Genomic DNA, 17,737 nt, shown 5'->3' on the forward strand with positions numbered 1-17,737 from the left:
CTAATCACCACGTAATTTTATTATTTTTTTTAAAAAATTATTGGTGCCACTTGATATAGTGGTAGCCCCAATATGTATTTTTAAATATACATATATTTTTAGTTATATATACGGTAGTTTAAAAATATGAAAAAATATTTTTTATTAGTGTTGTTTGACACATTAGCAATACAGTTTTAATTTTTTTTTAAAATGGCCTACTAGAAAGAAAAGAGAGGAAAAAACTAAAAAAAAAAAAAGTTGGGTTGGGGGAGTCTCTGACCAATTGGTCCCGTTGGCTTATATAAGGTACCAAGGGTCCCCCTCCCTCAAGTCAATTTTGAAATTGAGGAAGAAAAAGAATGGTATTATTTATGTGTTGGAATTTTGGAAGGAAAGGTTTGTTTGTGTCGGAGTTTTAGGGAGGAAGTGTGATAATTTTAAGGTATGTTTTTGTTGTTTGTTATAATAATTTGTATATTATATATGTTTATATTTTAATTTATTGCTAATTTTTTTTATCGTAGTTGGCTTTTGGAATTTTGGAAGGAAAAGTTTGTGTGTTGGAGTTTTAAGGAGAAAGTGTAATAGTTTTAAGATATATTTTTATTGTTTGTTATAATAATTTTTATATTATATATGTTTATATTTTAATTTATTGCTATTTTTTTTATCATAGTTGGCTATTGAAATTTTGGAAGGAAAAGTTTGAATGTGTTGGAGTTTTAGGGAGAAAGTGTAATAGTTTTAAGATATATTTTTATTGTTTGTTATAATAATTTGTATATTATATATATTTATATTTTAATTTATTGTTATCTTTTTTATTGTAGTTGGCTGTTGGAATTTTTGAAGGAAAAGTTTGTTTGTGTTAGAGTTTAAAGAGAAAGTGTGATAGTTTTAAGGTATGTTTTTATTGTTTGTAATAATAATTTGTATATTATATATATATTTATATTTTAAATTATTTTTAATTTTTAAATTTAATATTTAAAATTATATTTTTGTTTGAGTTTTATGGACAGATTACGATAGTTTTAGTTTTTTTTTGTTTTTTTTTAGTTTATAATAATAATTTGTATATTATAATATTTTACTTGTAATATTTAGATTTAATGTTTAATATTACATTTTAGTTTGTAACAAAAAATTGTTTGTGTTTGAGTTTACATTTTACTAGATAAATTATGTTTATATATATATATATATATATATATATTAATAAAGATACTTAAATTTCAGTTGCAAAAATACGAGTTATGGTAATTTATTTTAATTAATTTTTTGTTTAGTTGGAGATTGATATTTTTATTATGTGAATATTTTATTTAATTATTTTTCGGTTTACTTGGTGTGGATTGTCTCCCTATGTTGGTGCCGCTCTATAATCGCATGGTTCTACCCACCCAACATTCAAGTAAAAGTCAAACCAGTGTACAAAAGATCGTCTACCAACATACGCTTCAAAACCTCTGTGTATGCAGGGGTGAAGCTAGACGGACTGGCATGGGCCCCGACCCCCCTTAAAATGTAAAATTATTATTTTGACCCTTAAATTTTTTTAAAAATTTTAAATTAGTAAAGGTAAAATTGCACTTTGCCCCCACTAAAATTATAAAAATTCAATTTAATTCTTTACAAATTATAAAGATATAAACTATAAAAAATTAAAATTTCATCAGGACCCCCTAAAAAAATTTTCTGGCTTCGCCCTTGTATGTACGAATCTTGAACTCTATATTGTTGATTTAATGTTGTGACATTTTAAATGTGCTCAACATCCGCTAACTCAGTGAGCAACTTAATTGGTTCAACGTTCCAAACAAGCAATACAATGCGATTATAGTCTTCATATCATCATTCTGTACAAGTTACATCTCCCTATATTTGCACGGATTTGACTAAATTGGAAATTTATAAAATAGTCTGGACATTCTCTTCTCACAAGGTTGAGCAGTTTTTACACTAATCTTTTGTTTCATTCCATCAAGTTTTACATTGTTTGTTAAGCCTTATTCCTCTTTGCCGACGCAATTCAAATATACAATTAACTATTATTTATAAAATTACCCCTATCGAAATGAATGTATATAAATAATTGATTATTCATCTTTAATACTAAACCTGTAAAATAAATTAAAAAAAAGATTAGTTCTTATTAAAACAATTCATATCATTTTAAAGCAACAAAAAATACTTTTTATCAAATAATATAACTTGCATATCATATTACTATTTATCAATATAAAATAAAATAAAATTACATAAAAATAATTACAAACTACCCTTATAAACTCAAACTTGATTTTTGAAGTCTAAAATAAAAAACAAATATATTAGTTTCAATTTTGATTTCTATCGACTCTTTTTTTCTCTCCCATTTTGTTAAATAGTTTTTTTTTCTCTTTTCCTATTTCTGTTATCTCCGATTTTGCTAAACAATTTTTTTCTCTTTATTTTTGTTAAAGGTGAAGAGGTGATATATAAGGGGTTGGTGTTGCTTGAAAGCATGACAACAACCATTTAAACGATAAAAAAAAAATAATTTTCAAATTGGTGTCGCTGACAGTCGGTGGCTATTTTTTCTGTTCAGCAACTTTTTTTTGTCAACCATTTTTTTTTGAAAAATTAAAATGATATCGCCGATATGTTAAATGGTATCAATAATTTTTTTTCTTATTTATAAACTACAGTATATACAATTAAAAATATAAATATTTTTAAAGAATACATGCCTTGGACCAGACCAATACAAATTCATTTTTCTAAAACATTATGATTAGGGAATAAGTACGGCCGCACCGTTAAAAAAAATCTCATTTTTATAATTAATATTTTTTCCATACTATTTTTGTATTAAATTATTTTTAATGTTATTTTTATAAAAAAACCAAAATATTACAGCCGTCTCATTCTAGAATTATTTATGTGCCGGTTCATCATTTAAATAGTCAGCTTCATAATTTATTACTGTCAGCTTGGGTTCTTCGGCTCCTCAGCTACATATGTCAGCTCAATAGTAGGTTCATTCCGTTTTGTTAGCTTGCTCATAGCTTCATTAAGTAATTTCCACTTTTCTTTCTGTATCCACAATTCGAGTTGTAATGGTTCTGGTGAGGAAAAGGAAATAAGCAAAGGCAAAGAAGGTGAAGATAGTGATGTATGCGACCTATAAGTATTTATACCAGATCTTTGGGTTGCCCGAAAGTTACTGGCCAGTTTTTGGCTCAACAACCTCGACAACTCCATCTATCTATTAAAAATGAAACATACTCTTGACATCTATTTACCATGTAACGTGGACTGCTCTTAGATTCACATTTGGTCATGCTAATTGCTCAAGGTCTTCTGGGCTCGAGTTTTCTTTAAGCTATAGCGTACTAGATGTTTGGGGTTGGTTACAAAGCGACCTGTCAGAGACCGAAAACCAACCTGAGAGACATTAGCAAGGCCTTGAAAAATTGCCCCAAACCAGATATATTAACTGCTCTCAGATCTTAATGTATACATAAATCCTCCTTTAATTCATCTGTTACACAACAGTTTCCTGCTGAGTCTTGACCAATCAAGGAGACAAGACAAGAAGAGAATGTTTACTCTTCCAAAATTAATTACATGCTCTTCCACTTTGCACCACAATTGACTAGTTTCATATATGCATTCTTAAAATCTTCAAAGAACATATTCTGATCGTCTGCGTATTTTGTGATCCACCTGCGGTGATCAAATAAGCTCTCCCGTTAGTCTGTTATTTGAGTATGCTGATGAAAGCCTTTTCATGCATGCAAGTGTTCATTCTCAAATAACCATACTTCGTTTGTCCCGCTATATCAGTTTGTCAGTGAGAATTGCATTAAATGTTGTTTAATAGAGAACCCTTAAACCCAAACTAGGCTTGGTAATGAACTCCATTGAAAGAAAAATTTAAGCGGATTTCCAACACGAACCTTAAGCATTTGTCATCCTCTACAATGGCACGGTCTGAAGGAAGTCCGATCATGCTCGTCATACCAGCTACATGAGAACAATCAGTAAATAAATGTGTCAGCAGTTCACTAGCTCAAATATAAAGCAAACGACAGCCAACCCAAAATACACGTTAGGTATCACTTAGTGCTCTTATTTTTGTGAATAAGGTCGGTCCATGAGGGCTAGAAATGCCTTCATAGTTCATAATTATAGATAGTATTCGTATTAATTGGCAACTAACATTAGGATTATCTGTATCATCAAGCACTTTTCAGAGCCAAGGATTGAAAAGATATTCAATCCGTTGATTAAAAACAAGAAAATAATTAAAGAAATAAAAAATATTGTATTAATATGAGTTGAGTTGAATTGTGTTACCAGAAGAATTCCATGGCTTCTCCAGAAGAATTTTGAAGTACGAGTTATCGAAAGCAACCGGACTTCCGAAACCTTTACTGCCAAGAGTATGCGCCCCAGACAGAGCAACTAGTTCTTGTGTTCTGCAAAAATGAGAATAACATGCCATGTATTTCTTTAAACATGATGTTTAAAGCTAAGTTCAAAACTAAGCTTTATTGACAATGATTCTATATCTGGGTATTAAACCATCGAATATTGATAAATGGAGATCAAAACAGCTGTCAACACAGATCAAGAAAATGAAAAAGGATGCTTGCAAGAAAAAACTCACGAGAAGCCCTTTCGTCGAAAACACTGCTTCAAGCCAGAAGCATCCAGAGACTCTTCAGGCATCTTACCTTCAGGGTCTGGCTCCCTACATCGAATTTTCAGCAAAAATCTCAAGTAGATGCCACAAAAATGTAATAGAAATAAACCAGCACTCCGAGTTAAAGCTAGAGTGAACTTATATTTAACATATTTAAAACCGGAAAAGAAGCAAAAAACAAAGTCTGCTACATCGTATAATAGTTACCGTATCTGCAAATAACTATACACTCATTTGGCCATTCTCGAATTTCAATTGAAGTGTCTAGATATCAAGTTCTCTATTATTTAAGCTGTGTCATTCTAAATGGTCAAAGCTAGGGGCTCACCCAGAATCTAGTCGGCCTAATGTAACTGGGATTTTCGGACCTCCGCAAACGGAAACAGCTTCAGCTCCACCAACAGCAATCATGTCTGCCCATGATACTAATAATGGAAAAGAAAATCCACATCTTAGCGTGATGATATGCCGTTCATTTCCATCAAAATCATTTTCATCCAATATTGCATAAAGAAAAAAAAAAAAACCTGATTGTATAGCTTCGATTTCTTTCTTGGCTTTCTCTAGAACCTAAAAAGACCAATGCATCGAATTCAAGTGTGACAACTTAAGAGCAAATAAAAAAAAAGCCGAAAAGTACATATAAATACATAGACAGTGCCTTCAGAGACTTCTTGAGGCCCGCATTTTCAGGTCTTTCGAGTTCATAAACTATGGAACCATTCATACCACCTGCCAATAGGTAAACATTAGCAATTTAGCATGCAACAAAATTGGAGTTCAATTCGATTCAATAATGTTAAAACAAGCTTAAATCCTTGCTAAATTTCTATCAATGCATAATGTGGCAAGTGATGGGGTACCTGAATTTTCATCCATTTCATAGGTTCCAGCATCATGAAATACCAAACGAAGAACACCAGCAGCCTTTCCCTTTGTTACTACTTTAATTATCTCTTCCTTTATACGCATATACTCGCTTTGACCTGAACCTGACCTTTATCAATAAAGAATGTCGATTCACATTTGATAATCTAACATTTTGTTAAGGAAGGCTGACTTCTTCAAGATGAGTCCTCGAAGTGTCGTCTGTCTAGAGCCAATGAACCTCTCAACAAGACGGTATTATATGCGGTTAAGGTTTTATCTAAAGAGGTGGCAGGTTCAACAGGGTGAAAGTGTCTTGTCAGGATGAATCGATACATGACCACCTATCAATGAAATATGAACATTTGCATCTAGTAGGATTTGACCTTAACCCTACACAGCACATAGGATACTTATGAGCAAGTATGCTACTCTTCTTCAAGCAGATTGGGAGACAAAACACTAAACAAGGACAATACTAACCCGTGGAGGGTTTGACAGCTTCTAGCGGATGACACTTCGAAAACTTTTCCGAAGGAATCTGTCTTCACTCAACATGCTCAAATCAAACACCAATTAAGAAGAATTCGTTTATTAGTTGCTTACTCAACTGCCTTAGCGGCAACAGAGTCTACAAATTCATGCAGAGGAAGAAGAAACGGTAGCGTTGCAGTAAAAGCCAGCCCTCTCCTCCTACTCAAACTGCAATGGCGAATTTCTCCTGTAAATCAAAACAATTTTTAAAAAAGTAAAAGTGGTGAAAAAAAGATTAAAACTTTGCATACTGATCGGGTTTTCTTTGAAATTACAGTACCTGAGATGTTGTGGGTGGTGGTGGAAGAAGAAGCGGTGAATGGCTTGGCGCGAGATGAGAGAGAGGAGGTTCGTGAAAAGGAGGGAAATTTGAATCTGAATTTAGATAAAGATAGGGCTGAGGTTGAAGAAAATGAAGAGAAGCTTAAGGTTGCTGATGAACTCGTCATCTTCTTCTATTGAAGGTTTCAAAATGGGTGGTTCACACACACTGATGCCAAATCATCGATTTTAATATGGCAGTTGGATTAAGTTGATTTATCAAATTTTGTATATAGGTTCCAAATTTTAATTAAATTTGGGTTTAATAATAAATTTGACCACAACTTTTACATGTTTTGTCAAAATAGTCCTAATTGTATTTTTGAATTTTTTTACCATCAATTTATTTTTTTTTCAAATTACTTTTTCTAACAAATTTGATAAAAGTTATTAAAAAAATTTACGAGGATGATGTGAAATATTTTTAATAAGATGTAATTTATTATTTAGGTAACTTAATAAGATAATTACATGTCAAAAATAATAAAATAATAAGCCTTAAATTTATATTAAGTTAAACTCGAACTTGAATTCGATTCAATAATAAAAGTAGAATTAACAATAATTATATTCAAGATAATAAAATAATTTAAGAATATAAAAATAATTAGAATATATATTAAAAATAAAAAAAGTTTGATTATACTCACAAGTGTATTATTAAGCTCTAATTCGTCTCGATAGCTTGAGTTGCTTAAGCTTAAGCTCAGCTTGATAATTATTGATTCAGGTTTGAATTCTTTTCAAGTCGAACTCAAACTCGAATAACTTGTCAACACTACTATCTCATTTATACCTTTACTATTTACGACTTAAAATGATCCAAACTCAATATAATTTTAACTCAAAAATCACAAATCTAAAATAAAATTTATCCAAATTAACCCATATTTAGAATTATTCATGGAATTATTCAAAATTTGTAATATCAAAATTGATTGGATGCTAATTTAAAATTGACTCGATGTAGTACCATTTTAAATTTATATATTGAATATGTAAATAATTATATTAATTAAATACAAAAATAAATTGATATATTTATTTATGTAAATATATATAATCAAATCAAAATTAAAGATTCATATATACATCTCAAAACTGTGTATAACTCCACCAAATCTAAATTCATGATTAAATTGCATATCCAATCAAGTTAATGTTCTATTTTGCGATTTGTCTCTAATCCATGACTATCATACAAACAAAAAGGAACTATGTTGGGAACAGTTGAACTACAACTGTCCTCCCAAGAAACCGTTATCTAGGACCAGAAAGTCGAACAGCTGAAAGATAATCACCATCGTTGAACTCCGATAGTGCTGAGGCTGAAACTGTGCCATCTCCAATCACGCCTGTCGATTCAAATAAACTCCAATAAAGCCGAGAACCTAACGGAGAAGACATTGGTGGTTTTGGAACAGGGAAGAGACCTTCTAGCATTTGAACAACTTTGTTCATTGATGGCCTTAAATGCATATCTTCCTGTATGCACCATAATGCAACTTTGATAGCAGTGTAATGCTCTCCTCCTTGCCTTCTATGCTCAGCCGTGGATCAAGGATTTCGATAAGCTTCCCTAACATCTTGAAAGCGAAGGATGGAAAATACGATTTTTCTGAACATTCGGAGGGGTCAAAGTTTTTCCTTCCCCCGATGATCTCCAGCAGCAGCATGCCATAGCTGTAAACGTAACTATTCTCTGATATTGCGTAGCTTATAATCCATTTGGAGGTGATGGATACATCCGATAATGCCAACTTCAGCTCGAAATTCTTTTGTCCCTTGACCAATACCTTTCAATTTCTTCATAGCAAGCTGAGTTCCATCGGGAAGTGTTCCTTGGTACACCGAGCTAAATCCTCCCTCTCCGAGCTTAACAAAGAAGTTATTCGTAGAAATTTGAAGGTCGTTATAAGTGAACCGAGTAGGCATTCCAGTTAAACCCTCAAAGAAGGTATCCTCTTCTAAAATGTCACCAGGAGATTCTAGCATTGCTCTCTTTCTCTTATAGTATCTCAATGACAAAAAGTAAGACTAAAATGAAAACTATAGTAGAAACCACTATAATCACAACATATGGGAAGGCTCTTGTCCCTTTTGCACCCTCTCCACCATTTTCATTTCTCGACATCACAAAAGCAACCAAATTGGACCTGTGTTTAGATCTCTGAAAGCTCCCAACGTCATTAAACAAGAAACAATCCCTCGAACTGTTGTCATAGAACATAACTATATAGTGGCAACTACTAACACAAGATGCTTTGCAGCCACTCAGATCGATTTTCAATGAAGGAGAAACATAGCCAAGTGTGAAATACTCAAGGCCGGTTCCTACATCTATAAGAGCTACATCACCATCCTTTCCATTATCACAATGGGAAGCAATGCCAGTTTTGCAAGTGCTCGGGCTAAGCTCCAACGAACACTGGCACTTAGTGTTTCCTACCAAATCGGAGCAAACAAAATAAGGCATACAAGCTTCAGGTGTACCACACGGATCATCGGGAACTTTTGAAGTTCCCGAAGACCCTTTTGCATTTAGATTGAAGAACCTTATAAACCCATCACTTCCCAACACTGCGATCCAAGTTGCTTTCACATTTACATCAACCAAATACGAGATACTAACTGCCACAACAACACTTTGCTTTCATCGAAGAACCTCCACGAATTCCCATCAATAGAAGCAAAAGCCACCTTCCCACCGTTTTTGTCAATGTTCCTTCGAGCATCTTTTCCCATCGACCAATAGGGCTGTGGATTCGAGTAACTGGCGGAGAGAACCATGTTGCCATGCTCAATTTTGAGGACATAACTCAAGCTATTAGGATTAGGATTGCTTACAAGCTTCATCCCTTGTTTAAACATGGGGTATTCGAAGGATGACCAAAGCTCTCCCACATTACTTTCCCATCACCCCTTTGGAAAACCAAATTCCCTGAATCCTGCATGATAGAGTTTATATAGATTTAGTTGATGCAGTTAGGTAGTTAGTACGAAGCTGTTAATACAGCTTGCATTTGTTGAAGAGTTGTTACAGTGAAGTTATTCTAGTGTTCTATAAATACTACATGTACAAATGAATTCGATAAGCAAGGTTTTCAATTCAATATACAGCATCAGAATTAGTTCTTCATTTTCTCTATATTAAACACTGGTTAAGTATAGTTTCTTGCATGGTATCAGTCGCTATGTGATCTTGGTGTTATGGCTGCCACAAAATCTGCTGACTCTGTTGCGGTTGATGGTGGTTGTACTGCTTTCACTGGTGAAAAGGTCGTCAACTCTTTTCCTCGGCATGATCTTGTGAAACTTGATGAAGGAACCTTCATTCAATGGCAACAACAGGTACGTTTAATCTTATGAGGATATGGTCTGATAGGATTTCTAGACCGCACTTTGTCTTCGTCGGCGAGGTTTGTTCAGTCACCAGATGGTAGTCTTGCTCCCAATCCATCTGTGCTGGTTTTTATGAAACAAGATCAGTTTCTTGCATCGTGGTTGCTTTCAACGATAAGTAGCTCCTTGTTAACCTCATTTACGGACGCCAAAACGGCCTGCGATGTGTGGACAACAGCAACAAGTTTGTTCGCGGCTGACACCGGTACTACACAATCTAGGATTCGTCACGAGCTTCATTCATTAAAGGAAGGTATGCTCTCGATTAAGGATTATGTTTCTCGTATAAAGAATTTGGGTGCTCTTTTGGAAACTTCAGGCACTCCTATTCTAGAGGCTGAGAAGACGGAAATTATGCTTGCCGGATTACCTCCTGAATTTGATACCATAGTCTCGTCGGTCTCTGTTTCGTTCGACTTAGTGCCGTTTCAAAAACTTGTCGATGCCTTGGTGGAGTATGAGAATCGCCAGCTAAGGGCGGTTCAAGAGGTATATTTGCACGCAAATCTCGTCGAGAGAACGCCGTCGCAAAATTTAGAAGGCTCTGTTCGTAGTGTGTGCCCTCTATTCGGTGGCCATGGGAGAGGTTTCCGGCCGCGCGTGCAATGTCAAATCTGCAACAGAGTTGGGCAACTTGCTCAGAAATGCTATTACAGATTCAATCGTGAGTTTGATGCCTCGTTAATGATGAATCAGTTGCAGTGAGATGGTGATCGGCTGCACTTGTGAATGATTTTCCAGCGCCGGCGTTTGGGCACTCTACTGGGCAATTTGGCTATGCGCCGCAAGGAATTTTTGGTGATGGTGGGGGCTGGTCTTCTTCGCAATGGTTGAAGCTCTCCCATCCAAATGGTCAACATTATTTTGTTCACAATCAACTTGGTCAAAATGGCTTCTCAAATTGCAATCCAGCTGGAGCATGTGGGTCTACAGGTATGTTTAATGTGCATTCGGAATTTCCAAATATGAATTGGCCTGGGTATGCGTATAGGCCTGCTATATATGGGCCAAACAGGCCGACTGCTAATGATGTTTTACATGCGCAAGCTGGGGTAAATAGGATGGATGAAAATCTTGATGTTTTTGGGCCTGAAAATTTAAATGGTGTTGGGCCAATGAGTAATTGCGTTCAAATGGGCTGTCCATTGGGTCATGGACGTCTTGTTGAACAATCCAATCGTGATAGATGTGATGCTTCAGCCTCACCTATTCCTTGGAGAACCAAACTGCGCGCTCATGTCTATACTGGTTCAGACCCGTGTATTGGTCTTCTTAGGGTCGGTGATTTGCGTGCGTCTGATTTTTCAGAGTCATCTAGTTCGCATGTTAATACTACTCAGTTTGGCACTACTGATGGTGGCACAGACTCGTATATACCCGTGCCTGTTGGTTCTGCCTTTGCCTCATGGTACCTTGACTTGGGGGCTAGCAATCATGTCTGTCGTGATGTTTTAGTGCTGTGAGACTCCACTCCGTATCCAGGTATGTCTTCTCTTCTAATGGGTGATGGGACATCTGCCCCAATCTCGTGTATTGGTCATGGTATTTTAACTACGCGCTCTAAACTACTTCGGTTGTGTTTTATGTGTACCGAGAATACGAAAAAATTTGTTATCTGTGTCTTAATTTTCCAAAGATAATAATGTGTATTTTGAGTTTCACCCGACGTATTGTGTTATTAAGGATGTCATGACCTAGGAAACACTGCTGAAGGGCCACATTCATAATGGTTATATCAGTTTTCTCTGCCAGATCTGTCTAGTCAGTATGCTCAAGCTCCAGTTGTTGCCTCCACTGTGCTTCAGACTAAGTCTAATGAAGGCGATGTGTTTTCTTGGTGGCATAAACGTCTTGGTCATTCGTCTACTACTGTTGTTAAGAGTGTTTTGGAAAAATGTAATATTGTTTCGACTAAAGATTGTCTTGATGGTGTATGTACGACATGTCAAAAAGGCAAGTCGCATAAATTGCCATTTACACCTTCCACTACTGAATATAGTACTCCTTTTGAGTTGGTTGTCTCTGATGTCTGGGGTCTTTCCTCAGTTGCGTGTGGAAATAATTGGTATTTTATTGCATTTATTGATGTATGGACTCGTTTTACGTGGATTTACTTACTCTGTCAAAAGTCTCAGGCGGTTCAATGTTTTATTCAATTCCAACTTGTTAAAACTCAATTTGGGAAGGATATTAAACAATTTCAGAGTGATTGGGGTGGAGAGTATCGGGCCTTCACGTCTATTCTGGCCTCTCAAGGAATCGTTCATCGATTATATTGTCCGCATACTTCTGAACAAAATGGAGTGGCTGAGCGCAAACATCGCCATATAGTTGACATGGGCATCACTCTTTTAGCTCAAGCTGGCTTATCTATGGATTACTAGGGTTACACGTTTTGCTGTGTGGTACATCTCATAAATCGACTTCCTACTCCAGTTCTAAAGGGTCAATCTTTGTTTAAGGCGCTTTATGGGCATGACTTAGACTACAATTATCTGAGGGTATTTGGGTGTTGTTACTTTCCGTATTTATTCCCATTTCAAGCACATAAGTTGGATTTTTGCTCTCAACCTTCTACTTTTCTGGGATACACTACTCAGCACAAGGGGTACAAGTGTCTTCTACCAACTGGTAAGATTATTGTTTCTAGGCATGTGGTATTTGATGAAAATAGGTTTCTCTTCTCTGAGCTTACTCTTGAAAGGAATCTGCCAATACAGAGCCAAACTATGTCAACGTTTGTCCCGCTTGTTCAAACCAATGCTCCTCAGTCTGTAGATCCTTCTGTCACTCCGCCACTTATGATGAGTTCTCCACAAACAAGTTGCCCGATTACACATGATTCTGTAGACACTCAACCTGTAGTTGGCACTGATCGTGACCGTGAGTCTTGTAGTTTTTCTCGACCTAATCTTAATGCTGATTGTCTGGTTGATGGTCAGGCCTCAACCCCCCTGTGACCAATACTCACTTGATGCTGACTCGATCAAAAAATGGTGTTTTCAAACCTAAAGTCATGTCTGTTGAAGCAATGGAACCTTCTACAATTGAAGAAGCTTTGTCATCCACAGAGGGACATGCTACAGCTCAGGCAGAATATGAGGCTCTTATTCGTAACTCTACCTGGGAGCTTGTTCTTTTACCACCAAATTGCAAGGTTATTAGGTGTAAGTGGTTTTTTAAGGTTAAGCGAAACCCAGATGGCACTATTGACAGGCGGAAGGCTCGGCTTGTTGCTAAAGGCTATTCTCAAATTCCTGGGTGTGATTTCAAGGAGACGTTTAGTCCTGTAGTGAAACCAACTACTATTCGGGTTATTTTGTCTGTTGCGGTTTCCAAAGGTTGGTCACTACAGTAGTCGATGTCAATAATGCTTTTTTGAATGGTGATCTTGACACTGAGGTATTCATGAAACAACCACCGGGATATGAACAGTATGATTCAGATGGGAAACCTCTTGTCTATCATCTGAAGAAAGCTCTATATGGTCTCCGTCAGGCTCTTCGTGCCTGGTTTGAGAAATTGAAGCAATTTCTTATCTTGATTGAGTTTGTTGGTTCTAAGTCTGATTCATCGTTATTTGTACGGGTGAAAGCTAGCTCCATTCTCTATATGCTTGTGAATGTTGATAATATTATAATCATTGGTAATATGTCTGTGTCCATAGTTTGGTTTGTTAAATTGTTAAATAGTGAGTTCTCACTTAAGGATTTGGGTGAGTTACATTATTTTCTTGGGATAGAGGTTACCTGCTCCTTTGGTTGCCTTCATCTTTGTCAACAAAAATATATCCGTGACATTCTTGATTGGTGCTCGATCGTTCAGGTGAAGAGTGTGCATACGTCGATGGTTAGTTCGTCTACCCTGTCTAAGGATGATGGAGAGCGCTTGGAGGACCCAACTGAGTATAGGAGTTTGGCTGGAGCTCTACAATATGTAGTTCTGACTAGACCCGATATTACGTATGCTGTGAATAGGATATTTCAATTCATGCACAGTCCTACTAATACTCATATGGTGGTATTTAAACGTATCTTACGGTATCTGAGTGGCACCATTGATTTTGAATTAGTTGTTTGTCCATCTACTCGATTGTCTTTAGTTGGGTACGCAAATGCCAACTGGGGGTTAGATTTTGATGATCGACAGTCGACGATAGGTTATTGCATGTTTTTCAGTCAGACTCCTGTATCATGGTGTTCCAAAAAGCAACAAGTTATTTCTCGGTCAACGGCTGAGGCAGAGTATAGAATTCTTGCCGCTGTATCAAGTGGGGTCTCTTGGTTAATTTCATTACTTCAAGAGCTACGAATTACGTCTGATGATACTCCAACTATTTGGTACGACAGCTCAAGTGCTGTAGTGGTTGCAGCTAATCCTGTGTTACACTCAAAATTCAAGCATGTAGAACTAGACTTATTTTTTGTTCATGAGAAAGTTGCGGATGGAACTTTTCTGATAAATGAGGTTCCTACTTGTGACCAACTAGCTGATGTTCTTACAAAACCTCTATCAGTGACGTCTTTTACTCGATTTCGACATTGCCTTCGAGTCTTACATGTTGAGAAGATGGGTGCATACTAGAGTTTATATAGATTTAGTTGATGCAGTTAGATAGTTAGCAAGAAGCTATTAATACAGCTTGCATTTGTTGAAGAGTTGTTACAGTGCTGTTATTCTAGTGTTCTATAAATACTACATGTACAAATGAATTTGATAAGCAAGGTTTTCAATTCAATATACAATATCAGAATTAGTTCTTCATTTTCTCTATATTAAACACTGGTTAATTGTAGTTTCTAGCATTGCAACACCAGACCAGACATCCCATTGCCAGTCTCACCACTGTTTGTCGTCCAGACAACACTTGGTCCTTTATGTAATAAAACATTGCCATTTTTTTCAAACACAAGTTGGTCTGAATTCGAAACAGGGAAGTCTCTGTTAGCTTCCCAAATGACCTTTGTGGTCTCCAAATGCATGATAACCAGTAAAAACAATGTGACATCTTTAGTAGTTGTAAAACCAAAACCAAACAATGAGTTGTTTGATACCAAGAACAACCCATTATTGTCGATCCAATTCATTTGAGAACCTTGAAAACCCAGTTTAATAGACCCAATGAACCAAGTGTTGGCCATAGATATGTTGGAGAACAAAAGGGTAAACAGTGGTAAGAAGAAGCCAATGAAATCAATAAAATTCTTAGTTTCCATTAGAAAATGGTGAACTTTGTGCCTAGGACACAATTTTAGCTCTAAATTCAACCAAACTTTAGATTTTGGAACAGAAAAACAAGTTATTTGAAAGCGATCTTTTTGAGGGACCTAAACTGAAGGAAAAAATAAAAACTTGGCCCAGGGATGGAAACCATTAATGGTGTGGTTCAAGAACTGATGGGCATGCCTTATTTGACCATGAATTTGATTGGATGATATGAAAACACGAGAAAGTGAACCAAAAAGTAAGAAAAAAAGATGCAAAATTTTCTAAAGTGTTCTTTCAATGAACATCAGCAATGGTTACAAAGAACATGGTTTAAAAGGAAAAGGGTTAAAGCTTTGACCTCATTTATTGCAGAAACAAGTGGATTTTTAGACATGGGTCTGGTTTTGTTTTTTTGTTCCTTCGATCTGTTTCTATTCATGTCATGAACTACAGAGAGATCTGATTCTAAGCTGCCTTACCATCTTTTTGAGTTGTTTTTTCTTTCTTTCGATTTAATGGGTTTTTGTTCTAGGAATTCCAAGATGATAAACAAAGTAGTTAAATTATTAAGTGGGGTTTAGAAATCCAACGTATTGAATGCAAGAAAACTGTGGAAAAAGAATGCAAATTGTCTTTAAAAATGTTATGAAAAAGACAACCTGGTTACTTGCTAGTACTTACCAATAACAAAGTCAAATGAGTTGTTTAAATAACACTTGCGACGATTGTTTCCAAATTTGTTGAAATTATTGAAATTGCGTAGATAACCTCTTTTTAATTTGATTTTTTAATTTTCATTTATTTATTTCTACGGAATAGGCCTTACATTTCGATTAAATTAAGGCATAAACAAAGAGCAATATTGCAACGATGTGACGGCGAAAATAGGAGAGAACTAGAAACGATTATCGCGTCAACATGACAAGGGAAGTCATGATGTGTCATGTAATTTTCTCGATTTTCTTCTCCTAGTTAAATTCTGAGTTTTTGTTCCAGTTGACATTTGGTTAGTGTAGATTATTTTAAGATTACTTGACCTACGAATTTAACTTATAAATAAATCTTTTTTTAACCCTAGAAAGATTAACTCATAACACATTTAGGTATTAGCTTTTACAAGCTTTCAGAGAATTTTGTGTTTAAGTTTTGAGGGTTCTTATTTTCGAGTTTGGAATTTAGTTTTTATCTTCATATTTGTACTCTTTGTTTTTGCCATTTTAGTGAATTTACCTTTGCCCATAGTTTTTTATCCTCTCTGGAGGATTTTCCACGTAAATATTTGTGTTCAATCTTTTCAATTTCTTTGTTATTTTACTTGTTCGATGCTTCATCAGATTTATCCCTAAAAAATTAATATCTTAGCTAGTTTGATTTTCACATTTAAGCTGTTCAGAGATGACAACAATAACGTTAGACATTAAGAAGTTTGATAACATTACGAATTTCAATCTGTGGCAAGTTTGGATTACGGTAATACTGATTCAGAATGGTATAAAAAAGGTCATTACAGGGAAGAAGCCCGCATATATAAAACAATCATAATAGGAAGAGCTTGATGAGAAGGTCTTGTTAGCAATTCAATTTTGCCTCTCAAATAGTGTATTGCAGGAGGTTTTGATGGAGAAAACAACATACGTATGTGGAAAAAGTTAGAAACCCTTTATGCGACAAAGTCTCTAGCTAACTGATTAGTGTTGAAACATCAACTATACACATTCCACTGGACGAAGGTAAGTAACTTAGAGGTAACACAAGTCAATTTATTACTCTTTTGATTGATTTAAATAATGTTGATGTTTATATTGACGATGAAGATCATGCTATGCTATTATTGTGCTCTTTACCTCTTTCATACAAGTCTTTTAGGGAGACCTTAATTTTCGACATAGATAAATCTGATTCGAGTAAAGAAAAACTCGACAATGAGTTTGGTTCGGGTAGCAAGTCAAATAGGCAAGCCTCTATTTTGGTAACATCAATGAATCGAGATAAGAGCTGTCGCTACTGTAAGAAGTTAGGTCACATTAGGGTAGATTGTTACAAACTACGAGATAAAAAGGGTTGCTAAGAGCAACGAGAAAGAATTAACTGATGCTAATTTGATTAACAACAAGGGTGATGATTTTTTATTGGTTTCAATGAACAAAAGCTTCAAACTTACGTCCAAGCGGATTCTGAATTTGGGGTGTTCTTTCCACATGTGTCCCAACAAGGACTGGTTCTTCATATATAGTTCAGTTGAAAGTGGAGTTGTGCATATGGGGAATTACTCATCCTGTAAGGTAATTGGTATTAGTTTTGTTCAGATTAGGATGTACGAAAAGACAATCAGAACATTATTAAATGTCAGGCATATGCTTGATTTAAAGAGAAATCTCATCTCATTGGGAAATTTAGACTCAAAGGGTTGCAAAATTAACATTGAGTCAAACGAATTAAGATATCTCAAGGGTATCCTATTTTGATGAAGGGTAGAGAGACTGACAGTTTTTATGTTCTACAAGAATCAACGGTGACTGGTGTCATTCGTTTGTTAAGGAGTCATATTCGACTCTTTTGAAGAAGAGGCAACTTGGTCATAGGAGGGAAAAAGGTGTGACCATTTTGAATAAAGAGAAGTTCTCTTTTGGATACAGGTTTTGAAAAGATAGGGCACTGCGTTTATGGAAAATAAACCTGAGTTAGTTTTGATTTGACAGTGCACAAGTCGAAGACTAGAAGTTTTTCGGT

The 17,737-nt window shown here is 35.4% G+C and overlaps 1 protein-coding gene and 1 pseudogene across 3 annotated transcripts; both read right to left on the reverse strand.

The window, feature by feature from the left end:
* Positions 1-3,440: 3,440 nt before the first annotated feature.
* On the reverse strand, positions 3,441-6,601 carry LOC107961677 (putative L-ascorbate peroxidase 6). Of its 3 annotated transcripts, XM_016897752.2 has the most exons (10): positions 6,357-6,601; positions 6,149-6,263; positions 5,539-5,672; positions 5,337-5,407; positions 5,203-5,245; positions 5,004-5,100; positions 4,640-4,723; positions 4,327-4,448; positions 3,927-3,993; positions 3,441-3,693 (listed from the first exon to the last, which is right to left on the reverse strand). In XM_016897752.2, the coding sequence occupies exons 1-10, from the start codon at positions 6,523-6,525 to the stop codon at positions 3,591-3,593; spliced, it is 1,005 nt and encodes a 334-aa protein (XP_016753241.1). In that variant the 5' UTR covers positions 6,526-6,601; the 3' UTR covers positions 3,441-3,590. The 3 variants fall into 3 exon arrangements, with proteins under 3 accessions (XP_016753241.1, XP_016753242.1, XP_040971585.1); XM_016897753.2 differs by lacking the exon at positions 6,357-6,601 and having other exon boundaries at positions 5,539-5,667; positions 6,149-6,266; XM_041115651.1 differs by lacking the exon at positions 6,357-6,601 and having other exon boundaries at positions 5,539-5,935; positions 6,026-6,263.
* A 910-nt stretch (positions 6,602-7,511) lies between these two features.
* On the reverse strand, positions 7,512-9,475 carry LOC107961676 (G-type lectin S-receptor-like serine/threonine-protein kinase SD2-5; annotated as a pseudogene).
* Positions 9,476-17,737: the final 8,262 nt, after the last annotated feature.

Source organism: Gossypium hirsutum, chromosome A06 (assembly GCF_007990345.1).
Source record: "Gossypium hirsutum isolate 1008001.06 chromosome A06, Gossypium_hirsutum_v2.1, whole genome shotgun sequence".
NCBI lineage: Eukaryota > Viridiplantae > Streptophyta > Magnoliopsida > Malvales > Malvaceae > Gossypium > Gossypium hirsutum.

What these genes read in the sequence shown, in the direction of transcription:
- LOC107961677 (XM_016897752.2), bottom strand. Translation starts at nt 6,525, where the DNA reads ATGACGAGTTCATCAGCAACCTTAAGCTTCTCTTCATTTTCTTCAACC. An exon ending in GTTGCCGCTAAGGCAGTTGA is followed by an intron (nt 5,673 to 6,148) that starts GTAAGCAACTAA and finishes TTATTGATAAAG; the next exon opens with GTCAGGTTCAGGTCAAAGCG. An exon ending in TTTCGACGAAAGGGCTTCTC is followed by an intron (nt 4,449 to 4,639) that starts GTGAGTTTTTTC and finishes TCATTTTTGCAG; the next exon opens with AACACAAGAACTAGTTGCTC.